This window comes from Archocentrus centrarchus, chromosome 1, assembly GCF_007364275.1.
Source record: "Archocentrus centrarchus isolate MPI-CPG fArcCen1 chromosome 1, fArcCen1, whole genome shotgun sequence".
Taxonomy (NCBI): Eukaryota; Metazoa; Chordata; class Actinopteri; order Cichliformes; family Cichlidae; genus Archocentrus; species Archocentrus centrarchus.
Window position 1 is genome coordinate 29,657,640 of NC_044346.1, and position 14,521 is coordinate 29,672,160.

The 14,521-nt window shown below is 39.9% G+C and overlaps 1 protein-coding gene across 1 annotated transcript; it reads right to left on the minus strand.

Moving 5' to 3' along the window:
• Nucleotides 1-3,703: 3,703 nt before the first annotated feature.
• LOC115784791 (transcription factor AP-4-like) lies at nt 3,704-13,610 on the minus strand. Its single transcript, XM_030736144.1, has 7 exons — nt 13,286-13,610; nt 11,063-11,228; nt 10,724-10,822; nt 8,652-8,822; nt 7,018-7,164; nt 6,649-6,819; nt 3,704-4,690 (listed from the first exon to the last, which is right to left on the minus strand). The coding sequence occupies exons 1-7, from the start codon at nt 13,372-13,374 to the stop codon at nt 4,535-4,537; spliced, it is 999 nt and encodes a 332-aa protein (XP_030592004.1). The 5' UTR covers nt 13,375-13,610; the 3' UTR covers nt 3,704-4,534.
• Nucleotides 13,611-14,521: the final 911 nt, after the last annotated feature.

Below are 14,521 nucleotides of genomic sequence, written 5' to 3' on the forward strand. Positions count from 1 at the left end.
CTGTAGATTTTGATGAGGCAAGTTTTTAGTCAAACTTACTGCACAGCAATAATACCTTTCATTTGCTGTATTGCTTTAGTCCAGAATAAAACTTCTTAGAAACTACAGAATGGATTGCCATGGGATTCTGAACATACACTCACTGGTCACTTTATTAAATACAGGTTGCTAGTACTGGTTTGGACCCCTTTTACCTTCAGAACTACCTTAATTCTCGGTGGCATACATTCTTCAGAGATTTTGGTTCATATTGACATGATAGCAGCATACACACATCCCAAAAGTGCTCTATTGGACAGACAGCTGGTGACTGTTGAGGCCATTTGTATACAGTGAACTCGCGGTCATGTTCAAGAAACCAGTTTGAGATCATATGAGCTTTGCGGCATGACACATTATCCTGCTGGAAACAGTAATCAGAAGATGGATACGCTGTGTTCATAAAGGGATGGACAGGGTCAGCATCAACACTGAGGTGGACTGTGGTGTTGATGATACTCATTTGGTACTAGGAGCCCAAAGTGTGCCAAGAAGACCTCCCCCACACCCTTACATCACCACCAGCCTGAACTGTTGATGAAAGGCAGGATGGATTCATGCATTCATGTTGTTTACACCAAATTCTGATCCTATCATCTAAATGATCAGATCAGAACTGGCAACATTTTCCCAATCTTCTATTACCCAATTTTGGTGAGCCTGTGTGAATTGTAGCCTCAGTTTCCTGTTCTTAGCTGACAGGAGTGGCACCCAGTTGTGGTCTTTCGCTGCTGTGGCCCATCTACTTCAAAGTTCAATGTGTTTTGTGTTCAGAGATGCTCTTCTGCATACCTTAGTTGTAACAAGTTATTTATTTGAGTTACTGGTGCCTTCCTATCAGTTAGAAAGTCTGGCCATTCTCCTCTGACCTCAACAATGCATATTCTTTCAGAGAATTACCGCTCACTGGATTTTCCCCCTTTTTCAGACCGGTCTCTGTAAACACAAGAGATAGTTGTGTGGGAAAATCCCAGTAGATCAGCAATTTCTGAAATACTCAGACCAGGCCGTCTGGCACCAAGAACCATGCCACTTTTAAAGTTACTTAAAGTCCCTCCCCCTCTGATGCTCAAGTTGCATGTAGACATGGGTGTCATGACCATGTCTACATGCCCAAATGCAGCTGAGTTACTGCCATGTCACTAGCTTATTAGATATTCACATTAACGAGCAACTGAACAATTGCATTCAATTACATTTTATTTATATAGCACCAAATCACAACAGTCACCTTAAGGTGCTTTATATTGTAAGGTAAAGACCATACAATAATTAGAGAAAACCCAACAATCAAAACAACCCCCTCTAAGCAAGCACTTGGAAGAAAAAAAAACAACTCCTTTTTAACAGGAAGAAACCTCCAGGCAGAACCAGAGATGAATAATAACAACTAATGATTAAATGCAGAGTGGTGTATAAACAGAGTGAAAAGAGGTGAATGAAAAGAAGCAGGGCATGATGGGAACCCCCCCGCCCCAGCAGCCTAGGCCTATTGCAGCATAACTAAGGGAGGGTTCAGGGTCACCTGATCCAGCCCTAAGTTTTAAGCTTAATCTTCAATTTCTCAACAAGATTCTTGTACTTACTGGCGTGCACCCATAATGCTACGATGCTGTATTCTAAAATAATGTATTCTATGTATTCTAAAATGCATTTTAAAAACCAAAAGATGAATGCAGGTCGGAGCTCTGTCACAATGGACAGTTGTTAATTTAATAACACAATCATAAAAACGTACTGTAGCTTGGTGCTAAAATGTTTTCACTCAAAAGGCATCAATATATAGTGTTCAACATGAATAGCACATTACTGTGAAATCTTTTATGAATGTTTACATCAATTGGTTGCAGTGCACACATTTATGTGCCACCTCTTCCATCACCAATGTGAACTGTGCAGCAGTAGTCACTCATTATCACCACCTGGTGGACGGAAAGGGTCATGTGTATAATTAAAGTCAAACAAACAGAGGAAGTGTAATAAAAAAGTACAAATTTTTATTTTTTTCGTCTTTACAAAGGCCTGTTTACCCAAGTTTTTTTTTTTATAAACAAAATATAACAGCTTCTCATCGACCTGGACTGATGGAGAACAAACCCCCCCCCAAAAGAAAAACTTAAAATCACAATATAAAAGGCTTGTCACTGAAAAATGAAAAGCAAGACAAATTAAAAATTTTAAACTGTCACGGCAAAGAGCTTAGAGAAAATAATAAAAAAAAAGAAACCCTTCCTCAAAGCTGATTCAGGCAGTAAAGAACAGCAAGTGCTTCATATCAAATATGTCAAATTCCACCAAAAGACAGCAGTGCTGCAACACAATATACAGAAACATTTGGGGGCAAAAGTGTTTCTCTGACTAATAAACCACAGATTAAAATCAGGCTGTGGTTTAACATGTGTCAGCACAACACCAAATCCTTTAACAAAGCTTCACAAACAAAATATGAAAAATACCCCACATTTGACATGAAAATGCAGGTCTAACCTAACCTGATGCCTGGGAGTGACTAGTGTCCACACATCCTACGCAAGAAAGTGTCACTGAACGCATCAGTCATGTGTTCATGGATTCAGAAAAAAAAAAGTTGAAGAAAAGAAAAGAAGAAAGGGGGAAAAAGAAAACCACAAGAAATAAACAAAATGTCATAACAAAAGATTGCTTTAGACAAGAGAGAACGGCAATTAGTAATATGCATTCAGTTGGCAGCACAACATACAAGAGATCAAAAGACTGATACAAATCCAAAAAAAGAGAGGAATGTTTACAGCATCAAGTCAGCGTATCAAATCGAATATGACAGGAGAGAGGCTCGTAGCAGGGGTTTCCAGTCAAATTCCCAAAAAATATGAACAATGTAACATGAGGTGGACAGACTTGGTGCATTTTATAGAGACAGACAAATGGAGGGATTGTAGCCGGGTGATCTGCAAATTTTACCAAACAGTTTTTGCCCTTTTTATGGCAAATTTTGATGCTCTGAAAACATACACTGATCTCATTACATGCTCAGTGTTCCCATCTAAAGCTGCTCATAATCAACTGCCATCACAGAGTTTTCTCCCTAGTTATTTTTGCATGTGAGCAAGCCTCACAACTCAATCCTGCTCTATACTCTGAGCATCCACAAAGTGTGTAAATGAAAAATATTAAAAAAAAAAGAAAAATCAAAAACAGGACATGTAGGAAATGTGATTAACGATTACATGTCAGGTTTTGGCCTCAGCTCACAGCTCAACAGCAGAGCACCAGGGTTGACAAAGAGCACCTTGCAAGTAGAGACTACATTCTTTGACACAAGCTCGTCAAGTTTCATACATATAGCGTAGGCGTGTACACACACACACACACACACACCTATCAACGGTGCATAGAGATCTTCACCTCATGTATAAATCACACCAACAAATGTAATGAAGATGGAATTGCATAAATACCAAAAAACGTTAGTGCATAGTCACTGAAATCAACAAACCAGGACTAAAAGATAGACTTTAGTCTTTGGAGGAACACCAGAAGCCTGCATGAAATACAAGCACATGAATGATCCAAATCCCATCAGCTAAAAATCTGATTCAGTCAAATTGTCTGGGAACGATCATTAATTAACACCAGACATTTAAAAAAAAAAAAAAAAAAAAAAAAAAAAAAAAAAAATGCTGGTAAACATTTGATGAACCAACATTGTTGGTGGTCGACTCAAAACTGAAATCAGACCTTTATGAAATTCCCCTCAGGGACGCCGGTTCCCTGTGAAAACCTGATAAACCTCCAATTTGTTAATTTCAATTTAAGAAATTGTTCACCTTCTGCATTCAGTAACCTGACAAAGTTAACAAAAACATAACCAAAAGACGACCAAAGTAAATTGATCAAGAGCTTATTTTAAGGGCGTAATTAGACATCAAACGCATTTTTTTTTTCAAGTAAATCAGACATTTCTTTAAACCTCAAATTAAACTTGCAATTAGGTTGATTTTATTCCAAATTCTGATATTTCAAAAAGGCTTTAGTTGCAGTTAAGAGTTTCAGAATCAAGAGCCGCGTGCTTTTTGTGTCGATACATTCAGCTCTACATTACACTGCCTCCATCAGTTTGAAGCACAATTAATACTGTTAATGTGCCAGTGATGATGGATAACTGCAACACGTAAACACAAATGAAGGGTGGACTGATGCTGATAGCGTTTTACATGAGAAGACCCTCAAGTTTTAAATTAGTCGCACACCGACTCTGCCATTGAAAATCAGCCTCCTCTGCACGCTGACCATCCTATCTAAAATTAAGAGATTTTACAGTACAAGACTGACAAAGAGCTTAACCATTGGATTTTAGGAGTTTGGATAATGCCAAAGATTTTTTAACTTTTTTTTTTTTTTTTTTTTGTCAAAAAGCAGTCAACCTCCTGGAGGGAATCTTACAGTGAAAAGGTATAAGTGTGTAAGTGTGTGTGTGTGTATATGTGTGTGTGTGTGTGAGAGTTCACTGGGTGGATCAATTCATTGAACTGTCCTCCCCCTCTGTGTCAGTGTCTGTGTCCGAGCAGGCGGTGTCCATGGCGACGTGGGCGGGGCTTACGATGACTGCTCTTCTCTGCTCCTCCTCAGCGCTGGCTCTCCTCTCCTGATTGCGTTCAATGTGCTGGATGGCCTTGGAGAACAAGGTTAAAAAAGAAGAAGAAGAAAAAAAAGGTATATGTTTAAGTTATGAAACAATAATCTTGACATTATTAACAATAAAAGCCATTTTCCATCCAAAGTACCCAGAACTTTTTAAAGGAGCTTCCTTCACACTGCCTGCATTTCCATTTCACTGAAGTCCCATGAAGATGGGGCAAATTAGTCTGCTTGAACTTTTTTTTAAACATATGAAGGAAATCGCAGAGAACTGGGCTGTGTACTAACACCAAAATTCAGCCAGGATATCTTTCAATAATCTGGCTTCGCTTAACTTAACATTGGGAATCAGGCTAATGCTGGTTTTATGGGGCAATCCTCCAAGGACCTAACAGCACGTAGCTCGACGTGCATGATGCTATGTGTAGATCGAAGGCTGACTAGTGGAAAAGTGGGTTGGAACAGGGAATGTAGTGATGGCCCAGTTGACCACAAACAGGGAAAGTACAGATGGTGACTGCAGTGGACACTTTTCATTGTTTTTAGATGGTCAGTTTCACTTCAGCTTTTTGGATAACTTCGTTCTTCTCCATGGCGGGCACAGATCAACAACAGCACAAACAAGAGCTGTCCACAGACTAGACAATACTGCTCAGCGGTACTGCTTACTGGTCTGGTACTTTAACAGTATTCTTACTGTTACATTTTGGAGAAGAAAAGAATCAAATTCCAAACAGAATTGAACTCAAATCAGTGCATACATGATTTTTGTCATGTATGATCTGTCTAGAATGTTCAAAATATAAAACATGATACATTATTCATTAAATCATGCACTGCAAATGAAGTCCATATATACTGAATTAAAACCTTCACCTTGAACAGATGTTGAGGACTTTTTCTGACATTTACTGTGCTGTAATGTTAGCTTAACTGCAGCCTCCAAATCGCTAAGTGATCGGAAACTGAAATTGGGAATTGAAAGCAACAGTCCAGATGTTGACCATCTCAGACTGAATTCATGCACCCAAAGTCAACTTGCTAATAATTACTTTGAATCATTAAACCATTTTCATATTTTAGAGATGATAACTAATAATTTAGATAACCGTGTGCATGCTCCAGGGTGCTAGCATAACATACCTGGAGCCATGACAGATGAACTACAAGGTAAGTAATCAAAAACTCTGCACTTCTCCATCTGAATGGGACAAACTTTCAGCAGGGCCAACACAGAGAGAGACAGACAATCATTCACACTCACACCTATTTAGAGTGGCCGATTAACCTAACCCCAGTAAGTGCATGTCTTTGGAATGTGGGAGGGAAACGGAGTACCCGGAGAAAACCCACGCAAACATGGGGAGAACATGCAAACTCCACACAGAGAGAGAGGGAAGGGCCTGGGCCAAGGTGGAATCGAACCCAGGCCTTCCAGATGGTATTCTAACTGTGAGGCAGCAGTGCTAACCACCGCGCCACCGTGCTGCCCAATAACAATTCTATTTTCATAATTTCTCCAGTACCTAAACCAGTTCCAATAATGTTGGAACTTACTGATACTCCAGTCTTTAATAATTTGCTCATGTAAAACCTGGTGTTTCGGCACCCATCCCTACCACAGACCAGTTGTTTGTGACACTGCCCCCTGGTGATAGTAAACAATCTTCAAACTTGTCCATAGGACCACTGCAGAAACATTATTTGAGCCATTAGAAAGAAAGTGCTGTAAAACAACAGCGCTTGTTTTAACACTTGTTTTGGCTGCCATAAGAGTTTACCCAATTAACATTGAGCACCACACAGGAGTATTTCAGGCCGCTCATAAGAACAAGAACTTCTTTCTTCATTGAAAAAAGGCCTGAAAGAAGTCTGAAAGGGGAGGTTCTCCATTGGGAACACACATTAAGACCTAGGAAGTCCTGCAGTGTAAAATGGCCTACTGTCAGTGCCTACTCAACAAAGATCCTCTAAAGTAAAACAAGTTCAAACCTGCACAATGGTGTCCAGGTTCTGTCTGGATGTGGACACCGTGCTGGTGTGTGCTGACGGGCTCATGGTGACCACCGTGACGTGATGGTGGGGAAACTGGGTTAGTGTTGGAGCTGGGACTATCACCGTGGGGTGTTGAGTTGGGGCAGGGGGAGTAGGAGAAGCCAACACCTAGAGGAACAGACAAACTATTTATAAAACAGAAATCCAAGTGTGTTTTCCATGATGTAGATACACACACGTCCACATTACTGCTGAGCGACATACATTATTGGCCCCTTTAGAGGTTGTTTGAGCAATCTTCTGCCTCTTTGGTTTGGAAACTGTAGCACAGGTATACATTAGCTTTTGAGCATGTTGGTTTCTAACCTGTGGGCTATGTGTTTGTCTGTCTGCAGCGTGGATCTGCTGCAGTCGTAACAGCGTCTGGGTCTGGATGAGTGCATGCTCCTCCTCCACCTGCTGGGTGATCACCTTCAGACGCTCTGGATGCAGCTGGGTGTCCAGAGAGCGCACCTACACAATACACACAGAGCACTAATTACACCAAGCAAAGACGCACAACCAATTTCAGAGCAACACGAAATATATTTCAGATTATTTGTTAAATAAATACTGTAAAGGTAATTTCAATTTAACCCTATAATAACAGTGTTTCTATTGAAAACACAGATGATGAATGTCTGAAAAAGAAAATGTGGTTAAAGTCTCTTGAAAACTTGGCTCAGAAGTTGTATTTGCTGATGTGTTCACTACATTTTATTAGCAGACATTAAAAAAAAAAAAAAACAGTATGGAATTAGTGGAAGTCTTATTTAGACTCTTTAGAAATATAACTGCCATGCATTTCATTGATGTTTACTTTCCACTTAAACAACCTGATTAAGGTCCTGTTTGTCTTTTCCACTGGTCCCATCTCTCTTGCCTTAACCTGCTCTTCAGGTTGATCCAGGATGTGAGCTTATGAGAAACTGGAAGATCTGTTGGCACCACAAGTTGGGTATTTTCTAATTTGATATTATGACCAGCAGTTGAGACCATTTTGAGGTGTAAATGAAATCATTTATATTATCTGGATAGCTGAACGGTCTTCTTTTGCACTTTTTCTTTTGGATTAAATGTTGTCTCTTATATATAATGACAGCAGACAAGTTTTCAAACAATAACATGACTCCTATACTAGTGAAATAGGAGTTATATCTGTAGAGTAAAGGCCTTTACAAACCAGACGCGTTGGCAAACCACCCCACCCCCCTCAAATTCCGAATCTTTCGGATGCAAACTTGTTGTGTAACCTATATGCCGGGGTCCACAACTACATTTGTCCAAGGGCCGGAATTTTTCTCGACAGACAGTGTGAGGGCCAGATGCTCTTGTAAAGTAAAACAGAATTTATGTAGTATCCTAAGTAATATATAATCATTTGATATATAAATTTCCCTTTCAAATTTATACTATGATACTATGATATGATATGCAAGTCTTGCACTTAACATGTTCTTTTCTGTTATGTTAACTTTTGTTATGGAGACACTGCAGTTGTGCTCACTATAGATATAATGAGCACGGGAAATAATATGTTACATGAGAGCAACGAGTTTATGCACAATATACTTTTCAGAAGGCATTTTGTTGTTGATTTTTTAAAATGAATATAGGAACATGAAGAGTTCAGAGCATTTTTCTTTTTTTTTAATCTGGATCTTATGGTAAATTTTAGTAATTTCATTTCACAGGCAATGGTGAGATGCCTTTTTTTCAAAAATGTAAATATAGTAATTTACCTACTTTTTAATAAATAATATTTTATTTTCAGGCAAAATCTTCAGTTCGTCCTCTGCCCATTGTGAATGAAGGCAAAAGGCACAAAGACTATGATAAAAACATTTCAATATAGATTCACACAGTACAAAACACTCGCACAAATTTTATGCATCTGCTGTGTAAAGGCCTTAACATAGAAGGAAAGGGGTATTTTTCCCAAATTCCTTTTTTAACCTCACCTGATCCTCCAGCTGCATGCGAGCTGAGCGCTCCTTGTCCAGTTGCTGCCGTAGCTCTAACATCTCCCTCCTCAGCTCTTCGACCTTCTCTTCCTCCATCATATCTGGAGACCCGATCCCTTCGTCCTTCTCCTCTGCTCGCCTCCTTTTAGGCGATGAGCCACTCAGCTCCTGTAATGATATGGAAACCACATTCAGTTAAATTCTTCTCCATTTAAAACAACACATGGCGCCTATGCTGACTTGAACGAACAGGCAATCTGCCAGGTGAAAAAACAGCAAGACTAAAAACAAACAAACAAACAAACAAACAAACAAACACCACATCAGTAAACATACCATTAACATTCCAAGAATGAAAAATTATCTACTGAGTTTGGCAACACCTGCAAGCTGACCTAACATGAAACTAAAGTTTGTATTGGTAAGTGCATAAGATGGAAGACTTAACAACTAATCAGAATATTGTCATGACATAAATAGTGACTCAAGTAAGTGAAACTGGTGGAGGGAATCAACTTACAGCACCTCTCACCTCTACATTCTAATAAATTTTCTGATACTAATTGATCTTTAGAGATTTAGCTAGACTCTATTTTTTTTTTCCATGTTGATACTGTTCCAAGACCTTATAGTACTGATACACCATACAATAAAAACACTAATATCTTTGAAGAAAATGAGCAGTCTAGGATTGTGCTGATGGACGATTATGTTACAGATCAATGATTGCTCATTTCCCCTTTGATGCATTAGATTATCATCACTTATCAGAATAATGAAGTGAGTCTGCCTTGTTATAGTTTGATGTTGCATTGTCACATAGCCACACACATGTCTGGATATACATGGGTGCCCACACACAAGTTCACAGTGTAGCTGCCAGACATTAGGGACTTCTGCATGCTTTGAAATTAATGTGTGGCAGCCACACTGATACATCATTAAATGACATAAACAGAAGGCGGATATTTCTGACCGCTGGACTGATCTTTAAATTGGACCGTAATGTGACTGCATCTGCAGACGCTTTTCTATCCTGCCTAACTTTTTTTTCCAACCTTCTGTTTTTGTCAGTGAAAAATTCAGGAGGGTACAGAGCAGAGCCCAGGAGAGACAGGTGACACCCCCCCCCCCCCCCAAAAAAAAAAAATGAAGAGAAGCAAAAAAAAAAAAAAATTGGACGATATAGTCCCTAGTAGAACTACAGGTCTAATGTAAGAAATTAAAATATCGAGACATTTAGGGCGCCTGGGTGGCTTAGTGGTGAAGCCAGTGACCACATACATATGCCGCGTTGCAGTGCAGGTGGCGCGGGTTCGAGTCCCGGCCTGTCGCCAATTTGCCCGCGTGTCTTCCCCTGTATCTTTCCCCCATTTCCTGTCTCTCCACTGCCCATAAAAGCTGCTGTGGCCAGAAAAAAAAAAAAAAAAAAAAAAAGACATTTAGCTGTCTATACACTTCTGTTAACCAGTTACAGTTTGGGCCACACATTGAGCATTAAAGAAGGTGCATAATACTGCCATACTGGTATTCACTACTTACAAAAGTATTTGATGCTGTGAACACATAATTAAATAGTCCCTGATTAATCAACTATTATTTATATTCAGGCCACGATGGAATTTATGGTTACATACAACTCACATTGCTTACACACTAAGAGAGCTTCTCTGTGTCAGTTTAATGCAAAAAGGAGTGCATGTTTCTAACTGAAGGAGTACTGAGGAACATGAAGACGACCCTGCAGGACAACAAGCAATGTTTTCCAAAGGTATACGCTTTGAACAAACATGTCACTGTGATGTAATAAATCATTTGACAGAACTCAAAACTAACTGTACTCCAAACCAGACAATGCTGTAACTAAAAGAATGCTTAACTGTGATTAAGTCTTCTCTAATTTTCGTATTTGAGCCAGGGAAGAACCTGACACCATATGGATTAATGTGTTGGCTCTAAAACGAACTGTCAGTACTCGTGTAAGGTATATGATATGTATAACACTACCATTTATTCAACCTGATTTTTGACACAAATTTATGGTGAAAAACAGTAACACATGCCATTACCTGGATGAAGCGCTTTAGCTGGTTGTTCTGTGCTAGAAGCTGCGTCTTTTCCTGCTCCAAGGTGAAGATGTAGTCTGCTGTCTGCTGCAGGATGGCCGCCTGGAAGGGGAAAAAAAAAAAACAAAAAACAAAAAAAAAAAAAACATCAAAAGCTGAACTTGGGAACAAATTTTGGACACATGACATTCACAGAAGTCCACATTTAGGTACAAATTAAAATGTTATTGACTGCTTTATGCATTTGTGCTGAGTCACTGTATATTCCTCACTATGCCAGTGTTTGGTTCACTGGATCTGAAAAACATTGCCTGCAGTTCAATGTTTGTGTACTTGCAGCACCTTGCTGAGTTTCTCCCCATCAGTGTGTGGCAGGAGTGTTTTCAGGGACTGGAATCCTGCATTGATGCTCTGCATACGTCGGCGTTCGTTGCTATTGGCGATTTCCCGACGAAGTCGCCTCTCTTGGTCCTGGGCAGTCTCCGGACTGAGGGGGATGTTGGCCAGGCTGAAAGAAGATCATCATGATTGTGTGCTGAAGTTACTGAGAAGGTTTAAGTCCCATGCCCCAAAAAACAGATTTTATCCTTCAAGTCTTGGTTCAGGTTAGGTCTGAGACAAATCTGCAATTGTGAGTTAAAAAAAAAAAAAAAAAAAAAAGACATATTCGAACAATAAGATTTCTAACTGGCTGCAATCGCTGAGAATCTCTTTAAACCTTCAACCTGGAGCTTTCCAGGGCATTTACTGACTCCACTGAGGCTTTGGGTTTGATAGAGATGAACTCATTGCCCTATAAAGCATCTTTAAAGCATGAGTATGAATATCATGGTGGCAAAACCTTCTGGCATATTGACTCAGAGGGAGAAATAAGTGAACCATTAAAGACAAAGCTGGCCACCACAAACCTGAAGAACCAGATTTGTAATGTCTTTACTGGGCCTAAAGGTCAGAAAACACGGCTCATGTGGTTGTAACATGACTGAATAGCAGTCATGCTCCAATTAAATTGTAAGGTTTTAAATGTTTAGACGTTTACGTTTAGAAGCCACTAACAGTAGTTAGTGAACAGTTTTATGGTGAACATTAACTAACCTTTCACAAGTAAACTTCCTTAATTAGTAAAATACAAATTATTGTATTAGACTTTTCCTGGGGTTTTAGGGTGAAATATGCTAATTATGTATTACTTATTTTCACTTTTATAAATTTAGACATGAGGAAGACATTTTTCAAGGAACCGATTTATGAAAACTGTCTATATGCCTGTCATTTTTGTGTTAAATATATAGTTTGGTCTGTACAATGGTGCAAACCATTCAGACATTCTGTGCTGATATCTATACCAATGTTTAGCTGACAGAGGCTTTTCTTTGCCCATTCATTTTTGTTGTTATTTAGGTGCCACTGAAACAAACCCAACTATACAAATAAGTGAACTATTTAAAGTCTAATAAAAAAAATAATGTAATTATTATGCTAATTATTAAAAATAATTATGTGCTTGTTACCTGTAATTTGATAGACATGTTTCATACAGGTATGATTTCTACACATTCAACTTCCTATTAAGAAAACACAAATCACTGGCGCGTTTGATCTGAAACGACTGAGAAAAGGGAACCACATTTATCCCACAAACTTGAACGCGCCGGGGTTTGCAGTTCAGAGACCAGCTGTTGTCGGCTGTCGCTGCCGGGAGCTGCGGGCCTCCAGCACGGCCGCCGGGGGGCGCGTCTGGACGGTAGCAGCCGTGAAACGTGACTCCGCCAGAAGCCGCAGGCCCCCCCTGGCATCATAGAGAACAATGCTTTCCTCTATTAGCATGAAGCTAGAACTTAAGTTATTGATCTACCTTTAACGGATAACCACTTGTAACTGTCGCATCACACATTAAATGGTGTGTTTCAACTAAACGAGTCAGTAAATACGAGTCAACAGGCTTCTGTGCACATTTCATACGGCTAGAAAGAGTGCGCAGTGTGAGCTAACTAGTTAGCCACGCTAGGCTAATTTAGCACAAGACGCAACGACGACCGCGTCGCGGAGCAGTATTTAAACACGCATTTTTTATACCCGAAACACAGTTTTACACTTCCTACTTTATTACAGCTACACAGAGATAATAAATACGAGTAATCTAGCTAAAACGGCGAGTTTTGGGGGTAATTGACGTGATTTGTTGTGTAGCACCAAAGCGGCGGGTTAACTACCACGTGCTCTGGACGCCAATGTATCGATTTCACCTTACTGATTTACATATTCCTCAGCCAGGGGGTTACAAACAAGCTTAATAATAAGTTATTACAAACAGTTCAGCCAGCATATTTAAAGACACAAGGCAGGAAAAAAAAACCCACATATTATCGTCCCTAACAACATCAACTGGCACAAGCACTGGCAGCTAATTCCCCAAACCACGCTCCTGCTGCCAAGACATGGCAGCGAAGCTAACAGCATGCTACATGAAGGCAGACTGCAGCGCGCACACATACACACGCTGCACGAAAGGTTATTTATTCACGCAGTGTGGTATCAACACGGATAGTTATCATTTTTACGCACCTGCAGAGACCTCCAATGACATCCTTCTCCGTTTTCTTGAACTGTTGTAAGGACGGTATCTTCTCTGTCGGCATCATGAAATATTCCATGCTTTCAAAGCCACCTTCAGTCCGTGATTGCTGCTTTCTTCTCCCTCCCCTGCGCTCCTTGTTAAAATAAATAAATGTTCGGTTGATTTTCCCCCGCAGAGCTCCTACTGTACTGTCCAATAGCTTACATCTAAAATACCGCTTTAACTTCGGTTAGACTGAGGAATAGTGTTAGAAAAATAATAATTCAAGCTGTGTTGCTTTCCCCAGCTGATGGGGCTACCTCCAGCGCGCGCGCGTGTGTGTGTGTGTGTGTGTGTGTGTGGCTTCTTGCCTCCGCCTACTACAAATGTGTGTGTGTGCAGCTGATCCATGTGAGGCGGGAAACAGCTGGTTGGAATCAGAGCTCGTTTTCCGGAAAGCAGAACAAACAGACCAGTAAGAATCTGACTGCAGTGCTGCAAATGTCCGAGTAGGGAACCAAATACCGACTTTAAACTCTCAACTACGGCAAACTATAACACAGCAATCAGCAGGGTTAAAGGTAACTTTAAACTGCAGCTGTTTGCATCTTGTTTTTCAAGTTCAGCGACTGACTGTCGAGTGTTGGTATTGCCAATAACTGTGGCATATAAAAATGAAATCTCAATATCATGTTTATGATAATTAAAATATTTGTCATTTTGTAAGCTTTTGTACAGTTCTCTCTCTCAGCTGCCCTACAGTTCATTTCAGTTTTATTTAACACAGGATCAACATGACAATGACTGGAAATCAGGATATTTAATCAGCGTAGTAGATAAAACACTGGGGGTGAGTTTAAGGCTCATGTGATCCTGGGAGGAGATATATATCCCTCTGAGGAAGGAAGGGCAACCAGCATAACAATCTGCCAAATCAAAAATGTAGAACTACCTGTTGTGGTAACTCCTTGTGAACAAGGGAACAGCTGAAAGTAGCTTTCAAACAGTTTCATTAGGTAGACTGACACTTTTCAGAATCATATATATGATCAGATCGGATTAGGCTACTTATATATTGCAGGGAAGCTTGATCTGTCTTCTTCTTTTGGCCTTCCCCTTTTTAAGGGTCACCACAATGGATCATCTGCCTCCATCACACAATTTATCCACAAAATAAGTAACTGTATAAAATCAACTGCCTAGCCATACAATTTGCCTTTACAAATGTGTGAAAGAAGGGGTCG

Bases quoted from the DNA above. Each gene is read 5' to 3' on its own strand.
- LOC115784791 (XM_030736144.1), bottom strand. From the start codon at position 13,374: ATGGAATATTTCATGATGCCGACAGAGAAGATACCGTCCTTACAACAG. The intron at 10,823-11,062 runs GTGCTGCAAGTA...TTCCCCTTCCAG, and splicing joins ATGGGGAGAAACTCAGCAAG to GCGGCCATCCTGCAGCAGAC. The intron at 7,165-8,651 runs GTGAGGTTAAAA...TGTATTGTGTAG, and splicing joins GCATGCAGCTGGAGGATCAG to GTGCGCTCTCTGGACACCCA.